The sequence below is a fragment of the Mytilus californianus genome, unplaced genomic scaffold (assembly GCF_021869535.1).
Source record: "Mytilus californianus isolate M0D057914Y unplaced genomic scaffold, xbMytCali1.0.p SCAF_26, whole genome shotgun sequence".
In the NCBI taxonomy this organism is placed as follows: Eukaryota; Metazoa; Mollusca; class Bivalvia; order Mytilida; family Mytilidae; genus Mytilus; species Mytilus californianus.
The window spans coordinates 1,517,673-1,540,859 of record NW_026262675.1 but is presented as its reverse complement, the minus strand read 5'-3'; the positions used below and the strand labels follow the sequence as shown (position 1 = coordinate 1,540,859).

The window sequence follows — 23,187 nt, the reverse complement described above, 5'->3', positions numbered from 1 at the left end:
CGATTCTAGCACGCTCATCAGAGGCGGATTTAGAGGGTTTACCAGGGGCCCCGGCCCCCCTTTTTTGGGAAAAATTTGGTTGCCCGTTATATAGGCAATCACTGAAGAATGACTGGAGCGGGCCCCCTCTTAGGCAGTCAGTTGGCCCCCCTTATGAAAATTTCTGGGTCCGCTCACTGCTCATGCCGTCCTCATCACGACCGTCTTACGACCCGACTACGTTCATACTACGACCATTTAGAGTTCTAGCCATGCTCATTGTCATTGTCACATAAAATATATAAAAGCTCTCCATGTTTTGTTTGTATGTAATTTGGACCTCATGAACCTAATATCCAACAGCTCAACCATGCTTTATACATCTGTATCATTTCCCGTGGGTATCATTCCCACTTTTGTTCAATAAAATATCGTCAGTTGATCTGGATAGATCAGCAATACGTTGTGATTCAGGTTGGATTGCTTGATCCGACATCTGTACTGGATCAGGATTCATACCAGAGGCCCCTCTGACTACATTTCCCCCCACCACCACGCCCACGAGTTCTGGCAGATATGGATCATGATGTTGACGTTATTGCTGAGGGCGTAGTTAGATCGCGGTATGAACGTGGTAAGATCGTAGAATGATCGTGGTAAGAGAGTGCTATAATCGCAGAAGAAGCGTAGTAATATCGTGTTGCAATCGGATAAATCGTGATATGGTCGTTATGAGAACGTGATAAGCGTAGTAAGATCGAAATAATCGTAGTGAGGTCGCAGAATAAGCGTGGTGAGAACGTGGTATAATCGTAGCAAGATCGTTGAAGAAGCGTAACAAGGACGTAGTAGCATCGCGAAAACAACGAAAATCTACATTTCATGCCGCTCTTATCGCGACCTCACCACGACCTGAATTTATTTTAGATCGCGGTGAGCGTGATGCGATCGTGGATAATGTGACTTGGGCATTACATGCATCTGCCTGCTGAGATTACACAATTGAAATCCACGCTAAGAAAACCTACAAATAATTCTACTGCCTATTTCCTCAAATTGAAAAAAAAGACCTAAACACAATGAAACCCGTGAAATCATCGGCAGATCCAGGGAGTGTTCCTGGAGTCGGAATCCCCTTTCAAAATGACTGGATCCTCGCCTGGAATTAAAATATCACAGGTTGTGTTCAAAGGGTGGATCTATCCTGTTTATTAAATAAATGAAAGGATAATAGATAGTACAGTCTGTTTTTTGTTAGATGTATTTCTATTTGATTCCATCTGATGAGTTGAGGCCTTTTTTAACTGATTTTTATGGTTTGTTCTTATATTGGAATATTCTACCATAGCCCTGCTAACATGTTTAACCCCTCATTCTGTATGAGCCTGTCCCAAGTCAGGAGCCTGTAATTCAGTGGTTTTCGTTGGTTGCTGTGTTACACATTTGTTTTTCGTTCATTATTTTGTACATAAATTAAACCGTTAGTTTTCTCGTTTTGCATTTGTCATTTCGGGGCCTTTTATAGCTGACTATATATGTATTTACGTCTTTGATCATTGTTGAATGCCGTACGGTGACCTATAGTTGTTAATTTCTGTGTCATTTGGTCTCTTGTGGATAGTTGTCTCATTGGCAATCATTCCACATCTTCTTTTTGTCAAGACTGCGACTTTTGTCGCAAAAGCGAGACATAGCGATCCTACATTGTGGCGTCCACAAATATTCACTCTGTGGTTACAGTTTTTAAAATTTTAATAACTTTCTAAAACTATCATCGATTTCTACCAAACTTTGAAGGAAGCTTGTTTATGATCATAAGATAGTATCCAGAAGTAATTAAATTTTGTAAAAAAAATCCTGTTTATCCGTATTTACTTATTAATGGACTTAATCTTTCTGCCAGTTAACATTACATTCACTGTGTGTTAAAAGTTTTTAAAACTTGGATAGAAGCTTGTTAATAATCAAAAGCTAGTATCTAGAAGGAAATTTTATAAAAATTTATTTTCTGTTTTTCCGTATATTACTTATATATACCGTATACATGGACCTAGTTTTCTTCCACTCATTACATACAGTCTGCAGTTAAAGTTTTTAAAACATTTATTAGATTCAAACCATCCTGGATTTTAACCACACTTCAGTTGGACAGAATAAAAAGATAGTATCTAGTGGAAAAAAAATCAATAATTTTCCCCCATTTTTGTTGAGCCTGCTACTATAACACTATTACAACAATTAAAAGTAGGCGAGACACTGGGTTCTGCGGAACCCTTATGATTTTTTTCTATAAACTCTTTAATATATTTTAATGATAAAAGTCACAATAATGTTTATTTATGTACATATTATATGATTTCACATTGACAAATACAGAGTGGTCCTTAAAAATATAGAAAACTGGAATAAAATATTCTGTTGTCTAAGGTGCTGTCATAAGCACATACTAACAAGCCGCTTTTGTTGTAAATAGATAAATAGTGCATCCTTTTATTAATAGAAGAAAAGTCAATAAAAGATGAAGACGAAAAAAATGAAATAATCATCACTGACTAAAGAGTAACAGAAGTTAAGAACTATCGAACAGTTGAAATACAACGACCTGGTGACACGTTCAAAGGAGCATTGCAGTTAGAATGCAAATTACCTGTCATCAATTCGTTAATATTGTACAAAAATATGTGCACAACAGAAACATATAAATTTAAGGTCTTTTTTTTTAAATGTTGCCATTTTATAATCATATATGCCTATTTTGATCCCTATTTAAACATGTGCATGGCTGTAATTAATACGCGTTAGTTAGTAAACAAAACTGTATTGACCTTTTAATTTTAGAATAATAGAGTTCAAATATATCAATATTCATGTTATAACTTATTGTCATTTTGACGTAAATGTTTTTAAACCAATGGCAAGATACGATTTATTTTTCAAGAACCTCTGATATTTACTCAATTGATATGGTAAAGTTCCAACAGGTTCGAATAAGATCTTCCCAGCATATTATCATTGGTTTCCCTCCCCCTTACTTATATTCCCCTGATAAATCACTTTTTGACAGGATAATCAAAGTATTTCATAGCTGCGGAACCGTAGCTCTTAGGTCCTTATGTTATTTTTTGACTATTTGCGGACCAAAAATAACATAAGGACCTAAGAGCTACGGTTCCGCAGCTAAGTATTTCATAGGTAACCATTACCCAGATTTACATATAATCTGGCCCTTATCGTTTGCAAAGTATAAATGGTTTAAATCATGAGTATGAAAGTCAATGCATTTATCAATTCAATTCAATATTTATTGGAAAGAGCACAATAGAGGCGTGATCCGAATACAGACAATAATAATATTAACACCCATATAGAGCCTGCTTGTAGAACATTAATATATAAGCTCCATGTACATAGATACAAACTCTTAAATTTAAAAGTCCATAATTGTCACAATATCATCAAATGGCTGGATGTTTTGATCGACAACATCTTTGTTGAGTTTCGTAGATTTGTTTGAGCAGACTCGGTATTCCAATGGGTGCTAATTGTGACTTGTTTTTGATTTCATAATAAGCAGAATTCATACAGAACCTTCTAAAAAAAAAAACGAATATTGCAAGGTTCTTTTATTTCACTTTCTGATATATTGCTGATGTCCTGTCACTCAATAACCCTCATTTAAGTCAGTGCTTTCATCTAATGCATCCCACTGCATCTTGAGATTTATGATACTAGTACTATCGAAACTAAAAGGTCTACTTCATGTCTTGATCTTTTCCTCGAAAATGATACAGATGGACTACTTGTAACTAGAATCTAAGCCAAAGTGATGCTTTCCACTTTCCATTTCTCATCAGAAACATGCCATATTTCCAATAGTATGACTTTAAACTGGAGCGTCTTTTTACCACAGAACACCACAGAATACCACAGAACACCCAAAATATACCACAGAACTACACAAAATACAATAAAACTACTAAAATATACCACAGAACATTGAATTACTTTACAAAATGCAAAACTAATTGTTCAGAATTATATTATTTTTATAATTCGGGCTACACTAATGACAGGACAATTGACCGGATGAGATAGTTCTTTAATGATCATAACTTTTTTTGTTATTTGGTAGATTTTTTTTTATATTTGGAGACCTTCATGACCTTTTGGATACTAAACTATATTTTATAAAAAATGTTTTAAAAACAATTTATTGTACATATGTAAAAAAAAAAGTTTTTCTATAAAATAAAAATGATTTTCTATAAATAAATATTTCTCTATAAAAAAAAATGATTTTCTATAAATAAATGTTTTTCTATAAAAAAATGCCTTTTCTTTAAAAAAAAAAAGCTTTTTCTATAAAAGAAAATGTTTTTCTATAAAATAAAATGCTTTTTCTACAAAAAAAAAAGTTGACATGATGAATATTACCGGCGCCAATTACACTTAATGTATTAAGATTTAGTTAGTTCTCCCAATTCTGTTAATAAATTTCAAAATAATCAACTATTTACAAAATTGTCAATTGATTGAATTCTAATTGCCATCTGATTATGCAAGGTATAATTCAATTAAATGGTTTATTAATATATTCCTCCTAAAATCTTGTATGTCATTTGTAAGAAATCCATGTAGGAATAGTTGAATAAACAAGGGATTCATCAGGTTAGATTGTCAAAACATAATGCTAATTACATGTAACTTCAGGTAAATATCCATTAAACCTAACGAGTTAGTTTTCATCAATGTACAGTTTGAAAATATTAATAGTAGAAAATATAAAAAAAGTTCTAACAAAAGGCTTTGGCACAGCTACGAATCATATAAGCATCTGTAAATAAAAACACTAATTTCTGTTGATCATCAAAAGACATAAAATCACTATTAAAATGTGTTGCTTCATCAAAAATTTTTTTCTAAAATCGTCATATAAAGGACACGATAAAATAACATGGGCTTCATCTTCTAAAATATCCTTACAACTATCACAGACTCGCTCCTTTAATATAATTTTTCAAATCTCCCTGTTTCGATTCTGAGTGGTGCTACACCACATGGAAATTTGACAAAAGAACTCCTTTGTGAAAATGACATTGGAATTGTACAATAAGTTTCCGTTTCAAAACTTTTCTTAAATAAGTTATATGTTGGAAGTTTGTTACCACCTTTACCAGATAAAGCTTTCTCTGACTGTAAATTGCATTGCCACTGTTCAACATATTTACTAAACATTTGAGACATAATAGTATTGACAACTGAAGTACTACATGTATGAACATATTCTGTAATGTTACACAAATGTTCTGCAAAATTTACACTCAGAAAATGTTTTCGTTACATAGACACTTGTGTTTTTTACTCATAATGTCTGCCCATATGAAAACTTTTCTGTTTAACCGATTAGGACTCATATTGTTCAAACGCCACCATAGTCGAATTGAGCATTGCCATTGTTTTTGAAAGATAGGAATAGAAGGAATATTTATTTTCAAAATGTAGGAATAGCAGTAAGACACCCAATTAAATGTATTTGATGTCTCAGGTGTGAAAACTTAAATGACATGTTAATTGGCTTGATGAATTGGTGATTACGATGAGTGTCAGAATTAGATAATCTAATTAAATTTTGGTACTTTTAATGTGCCGGTGAACTCGCTCAGATCATCATTTTGGACAAATTAAAACGTATTTAAAAAAAAAGTAAATGTCACAAATATACCCCGGAATTACAATTGTTGTGACTTTAAATATTTTTTGTATATTATGGTTTTAATACCGGTAGGTGTTTTTGGTATAGACCCAATAACAGGCCAATTCAGTTGGGGGCATAGCGATAGTGAGTCGACCCTAAACAGAAAAATTAAATTTATTTGAATAATAAATGTCATATTATAAAAAGAATTAACAATAACAATAATATAATGTCTGAAGTATTTATATTTTGAAGTTCTGTGGTATATTTTTGGTGTTCTGTGGTATTCTGTGGTAAAAAGACACTCCCCTTTTAAACACATTAAATAATTCAAAAATTTGGATCAGATATTTGTAGATATCTAAGAATCAACATCTGATTTACACCACTCGTTGTTTATACCTCATTATGATATTTTTGCAGGCCATCCTCTACTGTAAAAATAATCGTAAGCAAGATGTTTAATAGGACATGAAGATGAGCCGGCTATTTATTGTTCTTTATTAGCATTTTATGCAGTTTTTATATCCAATCTATTTGTTCGTCCTTTTGAATGTCTGTTACGTCAAAAGAAGGAGGATTTTATTGTACATATGTAAAAAAAAAAGTTTTTCTATAAAATAAAAATGATTTTCTATAAATAAATATTTTTCTATAAAAAAAAATGATTTTCTATAAATAAATGTTTTTCTATAAAAAAAATGCCTTTTCTTTAAAAAAAAAAAGCTTTTTCTATAAAAAAAATGTTTTTCTATAAAATAAAATGCTTTTTCTACAAAAAAAAAAGTTGACATGATGAATATTACCGGCGCCAATTACACTAAATGTATTAAGATTTAGTTAGTTCTCCCAATTCTGTTAATAAATTTCAAAATAATCAACTATTTACAAAATTGTCAATTGATTGAATTCTAATTGCCATCTGATTATGCAAGGTATAATTCAATTGAATGGTTTATTCCTCCTAAAATCTTGTATGTCATTTGTAAGAAATCCATGTAGGAATAGTTGAATAAACAAGGGATTCATCAGGTTAGATTGTCAAAACATAATGCTAATTACATGTAACTTCAGGTAAATATCCATTAAACCTAACGAGTTAGTTTTCATCAATGTACAGTTTGAAAATATTAATAGAAGAAAAAATAAAAAAAAGTTCTAACAAAAGGCTTTGGCACAGCTACGAATCATATAAGCATCTGTAAATAAAAACACTAATTTCTGTTGATCATCAAAAGACATAAAATCACTATTAAAATGTGTTGCTTCATCAAATAATTTTTTTCTAAAATCGTCATATAAAGGACACGATAAAATAACATGGGCTTCATCTTCTAAAATATCCTTACAACTATCACAGACTCGCTCCTTTAATATAATTTTTCAAATCTCCCTGTTTCGATTCTGAGTGGTGCTACACCACATGGAAATTTGACAAAAGAACTCCTTTGTGAAAATGACATTGGAATTGTACAATAAGTTTCCGTTTCAAAACTTTTCTTAAATAAGTTATATGTTGGAAGTTTGTTACCACCTTTACCAGATAAAGCTTTCTCTGACTGTAAATTGCATTGCCACTGTTCAACATATTTACTAAACATTTGAGACATAATAGTATTGACAACTGAAGTACTACATGTATGAACATATTCTGTAATGTTACACAAATGTTCTGCAAAATTTACACTCAGAAAATGTTTTCGTTACATAGACACTTGTGTTTTTTACTCATAATGTCTGCCCATATGAAAACTTTTCTGTTTAACCGATTAGGACTCATATTGTTCAAACGCCACCATAGTCGAATTGAGCATTGCCATTGTTTTTGAAAGATAGGAATAGAAGGAATATTTATTTTCAAAATGTAGGAATAGCAGTAAGACACCCAATTAAATGTATTTGATGTCTTAGGTGTGAAAACTTAAATGACATGTTAATTGGCTTGATGAATTGGTGATAACGATGAGTGTCAGAATTAGATAATCTAATTAAATTTTGGTACTTTTAATGTGCCGGTGAACTCGCTCAGATCATCATTTTGGACAAATTAAAACGTATTTAAAAAAAAAGTAAATGTCACAAATATACCCCGGAATTACAATTGTTGTGACTTTAAATATTTTTTGTATATTATGGTTTTAATACCGGTAGGTGTTTTTGGTATAGACCCAATAACAGGCCAATTCAGTTGGGGGCATAGCGATAGTGAGTCGACCCTAAACAGAAAAATTAAATTTATTTGAATAATAAATGTCATATTATAAAAAGAATTAACAATAACAATAATATAATGTCTGAAGTATTTATATTTTGAAGTTCTGTGGTATATTTTTGGTGTTCTGTGGTATTCTGTGGTAAAAAGACACTCCCCTTTTAAACACATTAAATAATTCAAAAATTTGGATCAGACATTTGTAGATATCTAAGAATCAACATCTGATTTACACCACTCGTTGTTTATACCTCATTATGATATTTTTGCAGGCCATCCTCTACTGTAAAAATAATCGTAAGCAAGATGTTTAATAGGACATGAAGATGAGCCGGCTATTTATTGTTCTTTATTAGCATTTTATGCAGTTTTTATATCCAATCTATTTGTTCGTCCTTTTGAATGTCTGTTACGTCAAAAGAAGGAGGATGGATTTGTGATTTTCTAAACTTCATTTGTTTATGATGGTACTGTATAAGATAACATTGTTACACTTAATTAGATTAACTTAACTGTATAATAGATACATGTAAACAATCATATTGTATGGTGTATAGAAAGTTTAAAACTCTCTGATTTGTGTCGTATTCACAAAAGTACTTTATCAGTCTCTGATGCATGATTTTTTATTATTAATTGTTTTTGGCTTTTAACTAGCTTTCAGTTACTGGGAGTACTCTCAAATCGTACTTTCGTGTTGATTTGACCTGTTGATACAATTTGTAATGTATTTTTGTTATTTAATGTTTACTTATTTAGTGTTATATCTCGTCTCACTATTTTTAATATATGACGATAAATTTTCACTTTTGTTCTCGTACTAGGAACAAGAAAATTATTTATTTTGTAAAAATTATTCCCGTACTCCATGTATACCTTACAACAAAATAATTTTTATTTACCTGTGTACGTTATTTTATTTGGCGGCATTTTGTCCAAGGTTATGGTTGTCTTTCTGGTATTGTTTTACATCTAACCCCCTTGTTTTATTAATTTTGTATTTACATAGTGTCATAGATCAAATTTATTCGTTCAGTGTATGTTCATTTGTTTTTGTTAATATGTCTTTTGATTGAGTTAAGCCATTTCAATTTATATTTTATAGTGTGTCTTTCTATGTTGTGATGTTACACTATTGTTTCAGGTAGGGTGAAGGTTGGCGCCTATTAAAACGTTTTAACTCGCTGCATTTGTTTGCACCTGTCCTAAGTCAGGAACCTGATGTTCAGTGGTTGTCGTTTGTTGATGTGGTTCATAAGTGTTTCTCGTTTTTATGCCCCCGCCGAAGCAGAGGAGGCATTAAGTTTTACCCTTGTCCCTACATACGTCCCAAAATTGGTTTCTGTTCTCTAACTAAAGTTTGCCTCAACCAAATCTTATCAAACTTATACACAATGCTTATTACCACAAAACACAGATCAAGATTGAATTTTGGTGGCGTCACTTTAACCGTTCTAGAGTTATGCCCTTTATAAATGGAAAAATTGCAAAATTTTTGATTTCTGTTCTCTAACTTAAGTTTGCCTCATCCAAATGTTATGAAACTTATACACAATGCTTATTACCACAATACACAGATCAAGTTTGAATTTTGGTGGCGTCACTTTTACTGTTCTAGAGTTAAGCCCCTTTACAAATGGAAAAATTGCTAAATTTTTCATTTTTTTTTCTAAAAATATCAATGTCATTATTCAAGTAATTTTTAAAATTGAAGTTATCTTCCTTTGTCCATGATTAAAGTTGAATCAACTACAATCAATGCTTTATACAATGCAATGTTTAATTTTGCCTTCCACTGATAAAACACAGATCAAGTTGAATTTGGGTAGTGTCACTTTAACCATTATTAAGTTATTCCCCTTTAGAAATCGAAAAATTGCAAAATTTTTAGTTTCCATTCTGTAACTTAATTTTGGCCCAACCAAACATTATAAAACCTATACACAATACTCATTACCACAAAACTAAGATCAAGTTCAAATTTTTTGTTTCCGTTCTCTAACTTTAGTTTGCCTCAACCAAATGTAATGAAACTTTATACACAATGCTTATTACTACATAATACAGTTTAAGTATGAAATTCGGTTGCGTCACTTTTACCATTCTTGAGTTATGCCCCTTTATAAACATAAAAATTGCTGATTTTTTCTTTTCTGTTCTTTAACTTTAGTTTGTCTCAACCAAATGTTATAAAACTTATACACAATGCTTATTACCACAAAACTCAGATTAAGATCAAATTTGGGTAGAGTCACTTTCACCGTTCTTCGGTTTATATGTCCCTTTATAACTATATGATATGCAAGCGGGGGCATCATCTGTGTCCACAATCCACATTTATTTATATAGATTAGACCGTTGGTTTTCCTTTATGAATGGTTTTACACTAGTCATTTTTGAGGCCCTTTATAGCTTGCCAAGGCTCCGTGTTGAAGGCCGTACTTTGACCTATAAATTTAATGGTTTACTTTTACAAATTGTGACTTGGATGGAGAGTTGTCTCATTGGCACTCATACCACATCTTCTTATATCTTTTTATCAAGTCTATGTAAAAAAAAAGCCAAAACAATATTATTCTGGTTATATTTAGTATACTGGTGTATTATATTGACATTTGTATTTATAACTACAAGCCAGACGTTAATATAATATTGAATGGAATGTGGATTTCAAACATTTTGTCTGATAATTAACATCAACGATACCAAATTTAAGTGCAACAGATGCGCATTTCGATAATTTAATGTCTCTTCAGTGATGCTCAGACCCAAAATATTTCCAAATCCAAGAGATGGTCAAAACAAAAAGTTCTATAATTTAAGCCCAACTGGATAAAGAATCCGCTATGAAGAGGGTGTTACATTTCTCATTTCAAATGGACTTCTAAAATTTTATGAAGCAAATTCAATAAAACAATATCCGTATTTTCATGCCAGTACCGAAGTACTGGCTACTGGGTTGGTAATACACACGGGGATTAGCAGTCCATTAGCAGAAATATCTACCCAAGTGAAGTAATATTATTAAACGATATCAATTATACTGCACCAGACGCATATTTCGACAATTAGGGTTTATTTAGTGATGCTGCAGGCCAAAATATTTAAAAATCCAAAACATAATACAAACGTTAAAGAGCTCAAAAATTTAAAAAACCAATTTCCGTAAGTGAAGCCCACTCCTGGCAAAGAATCGGAGCTGTGCATGAGGAAGATACATTCCTCAGATTAGAAATAGTTTCCAAAACTTTATAATGCGAATTTCCTTGATAAAAACAATATCCGTATTTTCATGTTAGTACCGAAGTACTTACTTTTTGGCTGGTTATAATCTAAGGTACTAACAGTCCACCAGCAGAGCTGACAATCGATCCAGTAGAAAAATAGCATTAACCCTATAATTTTATACCTCATAATGAATGCATTACACTTTTGAAAATACGACAATCATATTTATATCTAGGAAATTCAACACGGAATTGTACTGTAATGTATTCGTTCGCCTCTCGTCCAGAAAAGCCGATCATACTTGTTGAAAGTTAATTGTTAAAGGAGCAGTTTTCGTGTTGGTTTATGTTAGGTATAATGATATCTGACACATTCAGTTACTTTTCGTGTTTTACTTTAGGCATAACTTGTAAAAGGAAAATAAAAGATACAAAGAAAGGCATGTGTTCCCACAAATTAATAATCATATATTCTTCTGGAATATCAATATCCAATCTTCAATATTAACCAAGATATTGTATATTTCAGATGCCACGGAAGAATCTACTAGACTCGGAAGGGAAATGCATGACAGTTCTAGATGTAGATGGGTTCTATTTACCCGATTTCAACTTTCCAAGTCAGGAAAGTGACGTACGGTCAATAGCAGATCATTATTTAGCCAGAGATGATGACGTATTACTTTGTAATTACCCAAAATCTGGTAATAAAAATTGTCGATATGTAAAGTAAAGCTGTGTCTCGTTCATGTGTTTATAATATTAGATATATATAAGGGCAAAGTATCTTCAAAGAGCAGTGAGTTTAAAAAGACTTAATACGGATCCAAAGCTTTTTAGACAAATGAAAAATTATGATGATAAAAAGGATGTAAGATAAATGACAAAATCTCATTCATATTTAATATAAGTATAAAGGTATATCGAGAATGTAAACGGGGAATGTGTCAGAGACAACAACCGGAACCGAAGAGCAGAAAACAGCCCAAGTCCACCAATGGGTCTTCAACACAGCAAGACAATCACGCACCCGGACGCAGGCTTCAGCTGGCCCCTAAATAAAATGTGTACTAGTTCAGTGAAAATGGACGTCACACTAAACTCCGAAACAAATAGATGAACCAAAATAAAAAAAAACATACAAGACTTACAAAGGCCAGAGGTTCCTGACTTGGGACAGGCGCAAAAATGTGTCGGGGTTAAACATGTATTGTGTGATCTCAACCCTCCCCCTTTACCTCTAGCCAATGTAGAATAAACAAACACATAGCAATATGCACAGTAAAACTCAGTTTAAAGGAAGTCTGAGTCCGATGATAGAATAGGTAACAGAATAAACTAAGCAAAATGACAATGATAACATAAATTAACAAAGGACTACTAGCAGTTACTGACATGCCAGCTCCAGACCTCAATTAAACTGATTGAAAGATAATGTCTTCATCATATGAAAATCAAGCACAATCCCTCCCATTAGGGGTTTAGTATCATACCATCATGAAATATATGAGAAGAACATAAACTGTATCATGCCAACAACAGGTTTTAGAATAAATGTGTTTATTTCCGATGCAAAGACCCTATGAGTGAATCAATATTAATTCCCAAAAATTCTATCTTTAATGATCTGTAGTATCGTAACTACATCCCTTCTGAATAAGTCTATTTAAAGGTTTGGCATGTTTGTATGTGGTACAAATGTGTTTGCAAAATAAAATTTGAAATTGAAAAATTGAAAGCGAGACTGACAAATTTCCTGAGTCATTGGACGAAGAAAAAGAATAAAACAATTTTGTTCAATTTATTTCACATCTGGACCGCAATCTTTATACATGCATTCACATTATTGTTTTCCTTGCTTTTGTAAAAAGAATGATTATCTACTGGTTTTAAAATGAAAATAACTATTTATAAAATTTATAAATGTCGTGCGACTGAAGCGCTTTTCTGGATTGACCTTCACCAAGAACACCAAACAAAAATCTGAAAGCCCAGGAACTATTAACACCTGAATAATTCACATAGACAAAAAACTTTATAATCTAGGGCTTTAAAGTTTGGTTTTTAATAAATTCCATATGTTATTCTGCACATTTTGGTTATTTTGAGTGACACTGTATTTTTAAGAAATGGCCTTGCAAGATTTGAAAATATTGTTCAGTGGTAGTTCTTTTATTTGTAATATTATTTATTAACAGGAACCCATTGGGTGTGGGAAATTATCCAGATTCTGTATGCACAGAAGCCAGAATTGATAGAACACTCCAAAATGAAATGCATGATGGAAAGCCTGTCAAAAGAAGCGTTTGATTCTTTACCGTCCCCTCGTATACTGAATACACATGTTTACTTTTCCATGCTTCCAAAAGATTCTCTAAGACGGAAATGTAAGATAGTTTATACCGTGAGAAATCCCAAAGATGTTGCTGTATCATATTATCACCATCATCGTGGATTGTGTTTTTATAACTATGATGGATCTTGGGATGGCTACTTAAACAGATTTTTAGAGGGGAATCGTAAGTTTGTTTTTTAATATACACGAGTTATCCCGAATAGAGAAATCAAAACAATTCCAGGGGTAGGTTTACTGATGTAATAATGTGTCACATAATAATTGCGGTATGGAAAACCAAAAGGGAAAAAAATGCACTGTTTTCCCCAATAAAATTATTATCTAAAAGAAACAATGAAAAAAGAGATATAAACAATCAAACTCATCCGCATATTTGTCCATGCAGTATCAATGTCTACTAATGTTCCCTTTATTGACCTTGGGGGATTTCCCTCTCTTCAAGTCCCATATTCATGAGTCATGAGCACCACATTGAAGATAGAATTCCCTGCAAAATTAAACAAATATAGATAAACTGGTTAATATCAAAGTAAATACTAGCTAAACTTTTCTTATTTTTTATCACCGATATTGTAAAGCTAAATTCTATCTGGATGAAATATCATCTGGGGGAAAAAATGTTACAGAAGTTGTTGTTATTTTTTAATCCGGAGGAAAATATTTCACTGTGATATATTATCATATGCTGTGAAATTCTATCTGGGAAGTTAAAATATTGAATAGTTAATAAAAAAACTTAATCTTTGCAACTAATATGTACTAATAATAGTGTATTTGAATATAAGCTAAATTAGTAAATAAAAAACCAAATAAATGTATTATAATGGGAAATAATTTCACAGATTATAATTGAAAATAATATCCTGAAATATTGAAGTAAATATCATTCTTTTAAAAGACAAATATCATGAAACATATGAAACAAAACCAGAAGTAATTTCACAGTTCTTAATTGTGAAATAATATCATGATCAATTTAATATACATGTATAAAATTAGGTAAATGAAATACAGGTAAATGTGAGTTGTTTTCAGATCTCAGTACAAATAAAAAAGTAAGTAGAAATATAGTTTTTTTTTTAAATCATGTTTTAAGTCATCTTTTTATATAAATTAATATAAAAAATTGAGAATAAAGAAAAATTTCACTATAAAATAGATTCTGGTCTCTGGAATATAATATCTGTAAAATATAAATGGCTCATAATTATCTCCCTTTGATTGATAAATTATGCAAATATGTTCTACCTTGGTGAAACATTTATAATTATGGTCAGGTATATATTGATTGTGGGAACCTTGTATAGTAGACAGTGGGACTCTAATTTCACAAGGTTCTGTGAAATATGGAACAGAAAATATATCCTGGTTAATACTATCCGCATAAGACAGATAGAATTTCACTCCTCTGGATAAAATCTACCTGTGAAATATGATGTCTGGAAAAAAACATATGTGACAAATTATCCCCAGGATAAAATATCACAGAGGAAGAAAAAAACCGTTACAATATCGTCAGGAGTTGACAAATTTGGTCGTGTTTACACAAAATCTTCTCTGAGTACAGACAAAGTATCCACAAAAGTTTTAATGGGAACTAGAAAAATAAATTCTAAATTCATTTTATGTTACAGAAAATTCATTACACCCCAGTTCTATTGTTATACTTCATAGTTTCTATTTCTGAAACATGTGTGAATTGAATAGATCTATTGTAACGAATAACAATGGATTTTGACCACAGGGTGTGACGAGCGGGGTTTCTGGAAACCCCTGCTTCTACATCCCGCAAAACAAAGTCCATTGTTATTCGTAACAATAGAAATTGATTATTTTTTAAATAGCATGAACATAAGAAATTACTAATAGTGTTCACTACAAATTGTTTCATGATATTAAAAAAACACATTTTAGGAAATTCCAACAGGCATCTATATGGAATACAAAAATAATCCTTTAAATACTCTTTTGCTTGAAAGTATTTTTTTTTTATCCCAGTCATATGTCTCTATTCTAAAGCATTGATCTTTAAAAAAAATGGGGATTCTAACTCCCGGACCCCCCCTCCCCGGTTACCCAGTGGCCGATCCGCGGTTGGGGGTTCCGCGGGTTGGACCCGACTTTTATTTAAAAGATCAATGCATTTGAATGCTTGGACCCCCCCCCCCTTTTCTCTTGAGTTGGGAGCCCCCGGGATCAGCCCCTGAGTGCCCCCAAAAAGGGAGTGCCTCTATATTAAATATTGTACAGTATGTTGAGCGTGTCTGGTAGTAGGGTTTTTGATGCAGACACACCTATCCTTTAGTATGTTCGAATATGAATGTTTGTTTATTCTCGAGAAGGGGGGGGGGAGGCTTTTGTTTTTGATAAAATCGTAAGATATAAAATACAGTTATGATTACCTTTATTAAACTGATACAGGTAAGTACTTTGGGTTATAATATTGCCTTTATCTTTAGTCTCTTCTACCAAATCCAACGCTTGCCACAAAATATCGTCCGTCTTATACCCGTCCATATTGACAACTGTATACCAGGACCATGATGTATTTTTTGTTTGTAATAAGAATACACGAAACATTCAACCTTGACCTGCTGATCCATATTAGCATAGGATTTAACGGGAATATGCAAAACAACTTTGAAATTTGTAAAATATACTCACTTGTCAAAGTTTGAACGAAGATAACCAAAGAAAGGTTACTAGTGGGGTTTCATGTAATATAAAAAAATATTTTTATAAATCATGGTTTCATATTGTCAATAAATATGATATCGTTTTTTTTCATTTAATAATCAATGTTAACAAATATAGGGTTTAGAATGGGGTGTAAGTTAGTTATACACCTCGGGATACGGCGTGTCTGGATAAGAAACCCCTCCGGCCTCCGGCCGACGGGGTTTCTTATCCAGACACACCTATCCCTCGGTGTATAACTATTACATACATTCCTGGATTTTGAGAGTCCTTTTATTGTATGTTGATAGAAAAATAAAGGATATGGGGTAATTATTAATGACACAAAATCAGTACATGCACAGCAAGAAACATACAAAAAGCAAAGGAACAGCGCTTTTATTGCTGTTCTTCATCTCAAAGTCACATTGAGGCCTTTAACACTGAGCAAACAAGCTCTCACCTCTCTGCAAGTTTAAGAAGGCCTCTAGCAACGGTTTCAGCGGATTCTTTGCAAAATAATTCGGGTAGACTTTGTAAGATGTGAGGTAGATATATAATGTCAAAATTCGAGAAAAGAATCTTCAAACAATCCTTATTATAACGATAGCTGGTTTTAACGTCATAAAATCAATAACCAGAGTATTTTATAAAACACTCTTAACATTTGTTTTGAGTCGAGGATATTTTCAACTTCGCTCAGACTTCTTTGACTAGATTTAAGATAAGGTTATGTACACCAGAAAATATATTTATGAAAATCTTTGATACTATCACTTGGTCGACAATGCTGTTTGTGGTAATTAGTCCACGAGAGCAACAGTCACTAATGCTTCAGTATTTCAAATTCAAACACAAATACTCTTTGTCTGTGCTCGACGCGTTATAGCATTTTGTGCTGATGCAACGTAAAGCAATCACCAATCATTCAACCAATGTCTGAAAACCAAGTTCATGAAATTTTGTAATTGTTTTAAAGGGGCATTAGCTGTCAAATTTATGATCACTGATTTGACTTAAATTCTCATAATTGATTTATAGCATACCGTATACATTTCAAAAAATCCATTAACAATGCATAGACTCGGAATTATGTATCAGCATTTCGTCTGTATTTAAGACTAGACACCATCTAATTAACCATCGAGATTACCTCCGAAGACTGTTGATAATCATTCGACTCGATATAAACATAAATATGAATATAAATAGACGGAGAAGCACATCAATGGAGTTACGTAATTATGATTTGTCGAGGTCTGTTTGATTTCAGGTCGTAGATTTATATAAAAAAAAGGTAAATCACACTTTTACCTGGATATGAATGATTTCTTGTGGTCCGAATCGGTAAAAAAAATTTTTTTTTATGGTGGATCACCCATGTCTCTTTCAATGGTGACATTCATTTTTTTTTTATATATATAAGATGATATAACTGAACATGCGTAATCCATCTTCAGCTAAGGGTCAAGATAGGGTTACATGAATACGGGTTCAACTGAGTTTGAATTATTATTCACTGGCAAGTCTATAATACATTTGGGATGTTTTCGAGAGTATTTTGACCATATTGAACCAAACTGACGACTAATAGCGAAATGGTATTTCATTAATAGCGAAATAGTATTTCATAAATCCGCTTTTATAGCTGTTTGAAACAAACAAAAATCGCATTTTATTTTTTTGGTCTAAATGGCAGCTAATGCTCCTTTAAAGCCTAATTTAAAGCAAAGTTGACCCTTTTTACATTTTATATGCTCTCAAACATGTGGTATTACGGACTTTCCAAACATAATTGTGCTTTGAGCATACCTGATAAAGATTACTCAAGAAACTCGTGTGTGTGTGTGCACGAAAATAATATCATATATCAAAATCACCATTTTTACCCTCTCAATTTACAATTTTAAATTCCAACAAGGAAAAAATTCACCAGTAAGTACTTGGTGAATAAAAGCGCTGTTCCTTTGCTTTTTGTGTGTTTTATTGTATTTTTGCTGTGCATGTACTGATTTTGGGTCATGGATGTATACCACATATCCTTTATTTTCTATTGAAGAATATATATAACAACTTTCTTCAGTTCCTATCAAACAATTAATCTATTTCAGTTGATTATATGTCCTGGTTTGACACTATACGTAGCTGGCACAGGGCCATACAGGAACATAAGGATTATCCTATACATGTTATTCATTACGAAGATATGCAACAGGTATGGTAACCATCATCACATTATATAAGATATGCAACAGGTATGGTAACCATCATCACATTATATAAGATATGCAACAGGTATGTAACCATCATCCCATTATATAAGATATGCAACAGGTATGGTAACCATCATCACATTATATAAGATATGCAACAGGTATGGGAGCCAATATCACATTATATAAGATATGCAACAGGTATGTAACCATCATCCCATTATATAAGATATGCAACAGGTATGTAACCATCATCACATTATATAAGATATGCAACAGGTATGGTAACCATCATCACATTATATAAGATATGCAACAGGTATGGTAACCATCATCACATTATATAATATATGCAACAGGTATGTAACCATCATCACATTATATAAGATATGCAACAGGTATGGTAACCATCATCACATTATATAAGATATGCAACAGGTATGGTAACCCTCATCACATTATATTAGATATGCAACAGGTATGGTAACCATCATCACATTATATAAGATTTGCTACAGGTATGGTAACCATTATCACATTATATAAGATATGCAACAGGTATGGTAACCATCATCACATTATATAAGATATGCAACAGGTATGGTAACCATCATCACATTATATAAGATATGCAACAGGTAATTCAGAGCTTGGTGACTTTGTTAACTTTAGAAAAAAAATTTTTTTGCAATTTTTCCATTTATATAGGGGCATAACTCTAGAACGGTTAAAGTGACGCCACAAAAATTCAAACTTGATCTGTGTTTTGTAGTAATAAGCATTGTGTATAAATTTCATAACATTTGGTTGAGGCAAACTTAAGTTAGAGAACGGAAACTAAAAATTTTGCAATTTTTCCATTTATAAAGGGCATAACTCTAGCACGGTTAAAGTGACGCCACCAAAATTCAAACTTGATCTGTGTTTTGTGGTAATAAGCATTGTGTATAAGTTTCATAACATTTGGTTGAGGCAAACTCAAGTTAGAGAACGGAAACCAATTTTGGGACATACGGACGGACGTACAAGGGTAAAACTTAATGCCCCACCGCTATGGCGGGGGCATAAAAATCCTAAGTTAACCTTTTAACTTCTAGATTTTGTATGTAGTAGGTGTCCTCTCACTACAATTTTGAAATCAATAACTATTTTGGTAGCATCTATCACGCTAAACCAGAAACATAAGATACCACAGATAAAGTTTTGTATGCTACTTACCTTAGCCACCTAGAATTTGACAGTGATAGTCAGTTAAGAACTCAACTTTAAGAAAGTTGAAATAACTTGTGATTAAGCATTGTAGATTTTCCATGTTTTGGTAGCAACATTCCCGTAACACCTGCATATGTAATATCTATCTTACACTTATTTGAAGGAGCAATGAAATAAGTTCTGCATGCTTTATAAAAATGAATAAAATGCGTTGAGTAATCAATAGGTCAAGCGCTAAATCTACACCTAGTCAACATAGGTACTGAAGTTGTTAGTAAATGTAACAGAGAATATCGAAGATAAATCCAATATTCCCTTACGGACAACCCCTGACTAAGTTCCAAACTGGACATAGGCACATATTCAACATGTGGTTGAGTTCAACTAGATTTTGAACATTCACCTTCACCTTTTTTTATTCTAAGTAAGTGGAATAATAGATCATAATAAGCAAAGGTACAAATTAACATACAACAAAAATTAATTCAGAAAAAATTTCTCGGCTATACAGTAATATAGACTACAACATGTACTGATTTTGTGTCTTGGATGGATACCCCATATCCTTTGTTTTTTCTAATACAAAAACACATGTTCCTGTGAATCAATGCTAAATAATACATACATGCTGGCAGTGAATGAAAGCTAGTTCAGAGAACTTAACCTGCATAAATATAGCTTCCATGCCTTACTATCTAATATTGGCCGATGTGCATTTGTTTTGTGCGTTTGCTTATCTTTTTTAGCATCAGTGTTTTAATTTCATCCACTTAATTTAAAAGCGATTCGACAATTATCTAGAATCGGGTATAATTTGTAGCCATTCCAACTGAATTATTTTAATTTGGAAAAGGAATAGCAAAGTTGTGTTAAAAATCTTATAGTTCAAAACCTGATACAGGATAGAAGAATGCATGAAAAGAAAAAGAGATCGAAAAACATAATGGCCCCTACTATTGTAGGTGGTGCATAAAATAATCTTTCAGTATTTATAGCACATAGTTTTTTTCAGAATGGCATTGAAGAAATAAGAAAGTTAGCAAACTTTCTAGAGAAACCATATGATGAAAAGTTGTTAAAAGATATCCAAGACAAGTGTCAATTTCAAGTGATGCAAAAGGATAAATTTAGCATTAAAAGTCATTGGAAAGAAAACACTGCTGGTATCTTTAGAGAGGGTAATTTATTATTTTGAAACATTCATGATAATAATTTAATTAACAACAAAATAACTACAACTAGACACAACCTTTTAAAAATTACATGAAAGGGAATATATATGATACCAAGACCAGATGTTAAGTGGGACATATAGATATACAACAAAGATAATAAAGATTTTGCTTAATTAGGTACCAGTTGTGAACAAATATTGTCTTCTATATTGACTTCTAAAATAAATTGTCATAACTGATCAACAGAAGAATATAACTCTAGAATTAACATTTATATAGAAACTGAGATGGATATTTTAACAGTCACTTGCTCTGTTAAAAATCACCATCTAGACTTCAGGAAATTTCAAATTTGACAAATGGTATTGACACTATTACTAATAAACTGCTTCGCTGAGCGCAGCTAGATACGCCCTCAGGGGTCCAACCCTGAACAGTTGGGGCAAAAATGGACACAATATTCAAGCTTGATACAGGTCTGAATTTGGATTGTAATTAAATATTTGACACATTATAGGTTTCTGAATAAATGTAGTCAAAGAATTTGAAATTGGTTATATGAATTGAAGTTATATTCAATTAAAGATTTCTTGCTGTTGTGCAATACACTGTGCTGTTGCGAACTACTAAGTAAATCTGTTGTCAGACTATAAACAAATAAAGTTCAATTTCTTCTCAATGTCATATTTGAAATTTATGAAAATCAATAGGGAGATTACATCAATAGCTATAAATAATTCACCAAAGTTTCATGAGAACTGCTGAAAGCATTTTTGAGTTATTGTCCAAAAACTGGAAAATCCCCCCTTTTTTAATGAATAAAACCCCACAACTCAGAAATGTAAAATGTAAAATTTATTAAATTCTAAAGGGAGCTTACATCAACAGATATAAACAATTCACCAAAGTTTCAAGAGAACTGCTGAAAGCATTTTTTAGTTATTGTCCGAAAACTTGAAAATCCCCCTTTTTTATGAATAAAACCCTGTATACAACTCAGAAATGTTAAATCTAAAATTTATAAAACTTCAAAAGGGAGCTCAAGTCAATAAATATAAATAATTCACCAAAATTTCTTGCAAGTTGGTGAAAGCATTCTTGAGTTATTGTTTGAAAACTGGAAAATCCCCCCTTTTATAATGAATAAAACCCCAAAACTCGGAAACGGTAAATCTGAAATTTATAAAAAACGAAAGGGAGCTCACGTCAATAGATATAAACAATTCACCAAAGTTTCATGCATATTGGTTAAAGCTTTTTTGAGTTAATGTCCGACATGTTGACGACGGATGGACGGACGGACGGACGGTCAACGGTTTACCATAATACGTCCCATAAGTCAATTTTTAAATGTTTTTTGTTTTTGTTTTTTTTTGTGCTGTATGGTTGCAGTCTCATTGACCTTCTTTTTCTAATTATATTTGAAGCACTGCTATGATTTAACAAGAATGGATATATTTTAAATATTTGTATATTACAGGTAAAGTGGGTGGATGGAAGAAGGTTTTTACAGTAGCACAGAATGAAAAGTTCGATAAATTTTTTCAGGAAAAAATGGCTGATTTAAATTTAGACATTAAATTCACAATATGAATGATAAAATAATACATGTAATTCATCTAATCGTATTGATTCAAAATGTTTTAAATAGCTTACAAAGACACAATATTTACTAGACAGATTATAAAATTCTTAAAATTCATATAGAAAATAAACCTTAGAATTAAAAAATAGACATTCTTGACACACTGAAATCTGTCTTAAATGTTAAACAGGTAAAAGGAAATAGTCAACAAGAACATGGAATGTAATTTAGAAGATTTTTATCTTATACAATGTAGAACTAGAACAGCAGGGTATAAACCAAGCATTTGCTTCAGTGTACACTTTTAATACATATTGTTAGACTTTATGAAACATTATAAAAAGTAAATAGAACTATTTGAACATGCATGACAAATAGCAAACATAAATAAACTCATCAAAGATACCATCTTATTATATAAAGTCAAGTATGGTCATTCTGAGTGTCCAGACTTAAGGATGTGCATTTCATTTTACAGTTAATGTTGTTATATGAATGAATAAAATTTCAATAAAAAGGCATCCATAAATTTTAATTTGATATGTTATAGCAAAGTTAAATCTGTTTATTGTTCCTTACTTCTACATCATTTGGTCTCTTGTGGAAAGTTGTCTCATTGGCAATCATGCCACATCTTATTTTTATATTGTGTCTTTTGAACCATAGTGTAAGTTCTGCTCTCAGTTCCTGTCTAGTTTTGAATTAGATGAAAATGTAAAATATTATGAAACAAGCATTCTGAGAGTATTACATGTCCCCTACCGGTTAAAAATTCATTGTACTCGAACAGAATGCTAACTTGATCTATAACTTGTCATGGTGTAAACTATATAACAAATATCAAGTCAATATCTTCA

General features: G+C 31.9%; 2 protein-coding genes across 3 annotated transcripts in view; one reads left to right on the top strand and one right to left on the bottom strand.

The window, feature by feature from the left end:
• LOC127732641 (dedicator of cytokinesis protein 9-like) overlaps window positions 1–23,187 on the bottom strand; it is a 401,298-nt gene that overhangs the window by 211,144 nt on the left and 166,967 nt on the right. The window lies entirely within an intron of this gene.
• Window positions 3,151–22,712, top strand: LOC127732645 (sulfotransferase 1C4-like). 2 transcript variants are annotated; one of them, XM_052241757.1, is made up of 6 exons: window positions 3,151–3,171; window positions 11,643–11,817; window positions 13,312–13,632; window positions 18,257–18,360; window positions 20,583–20,748; window positions 22,226–22,712. In XM_052241757.1, the coding sequence occupies exons 2-6, from the start codon at window positions 11,643–11,645 to the stop codon at window positions 22,336–22,338; spliced, it is 879 nt and encodes a 292-aa protein (XP_052097717.1). In that variant the 5' UTR covers window positions 3,151–3,171; the 3' UTR covers window positions 22,339–22,712. The 2 variants fall into 2 exon arrangements, with proteins under 2 accessions (XP_052097717.1, XP_052097716.1); XM_052241756.1 differs by lacking the exon at window positions 3,151–3,171 and adding an exon at window positions 8,333–8,353.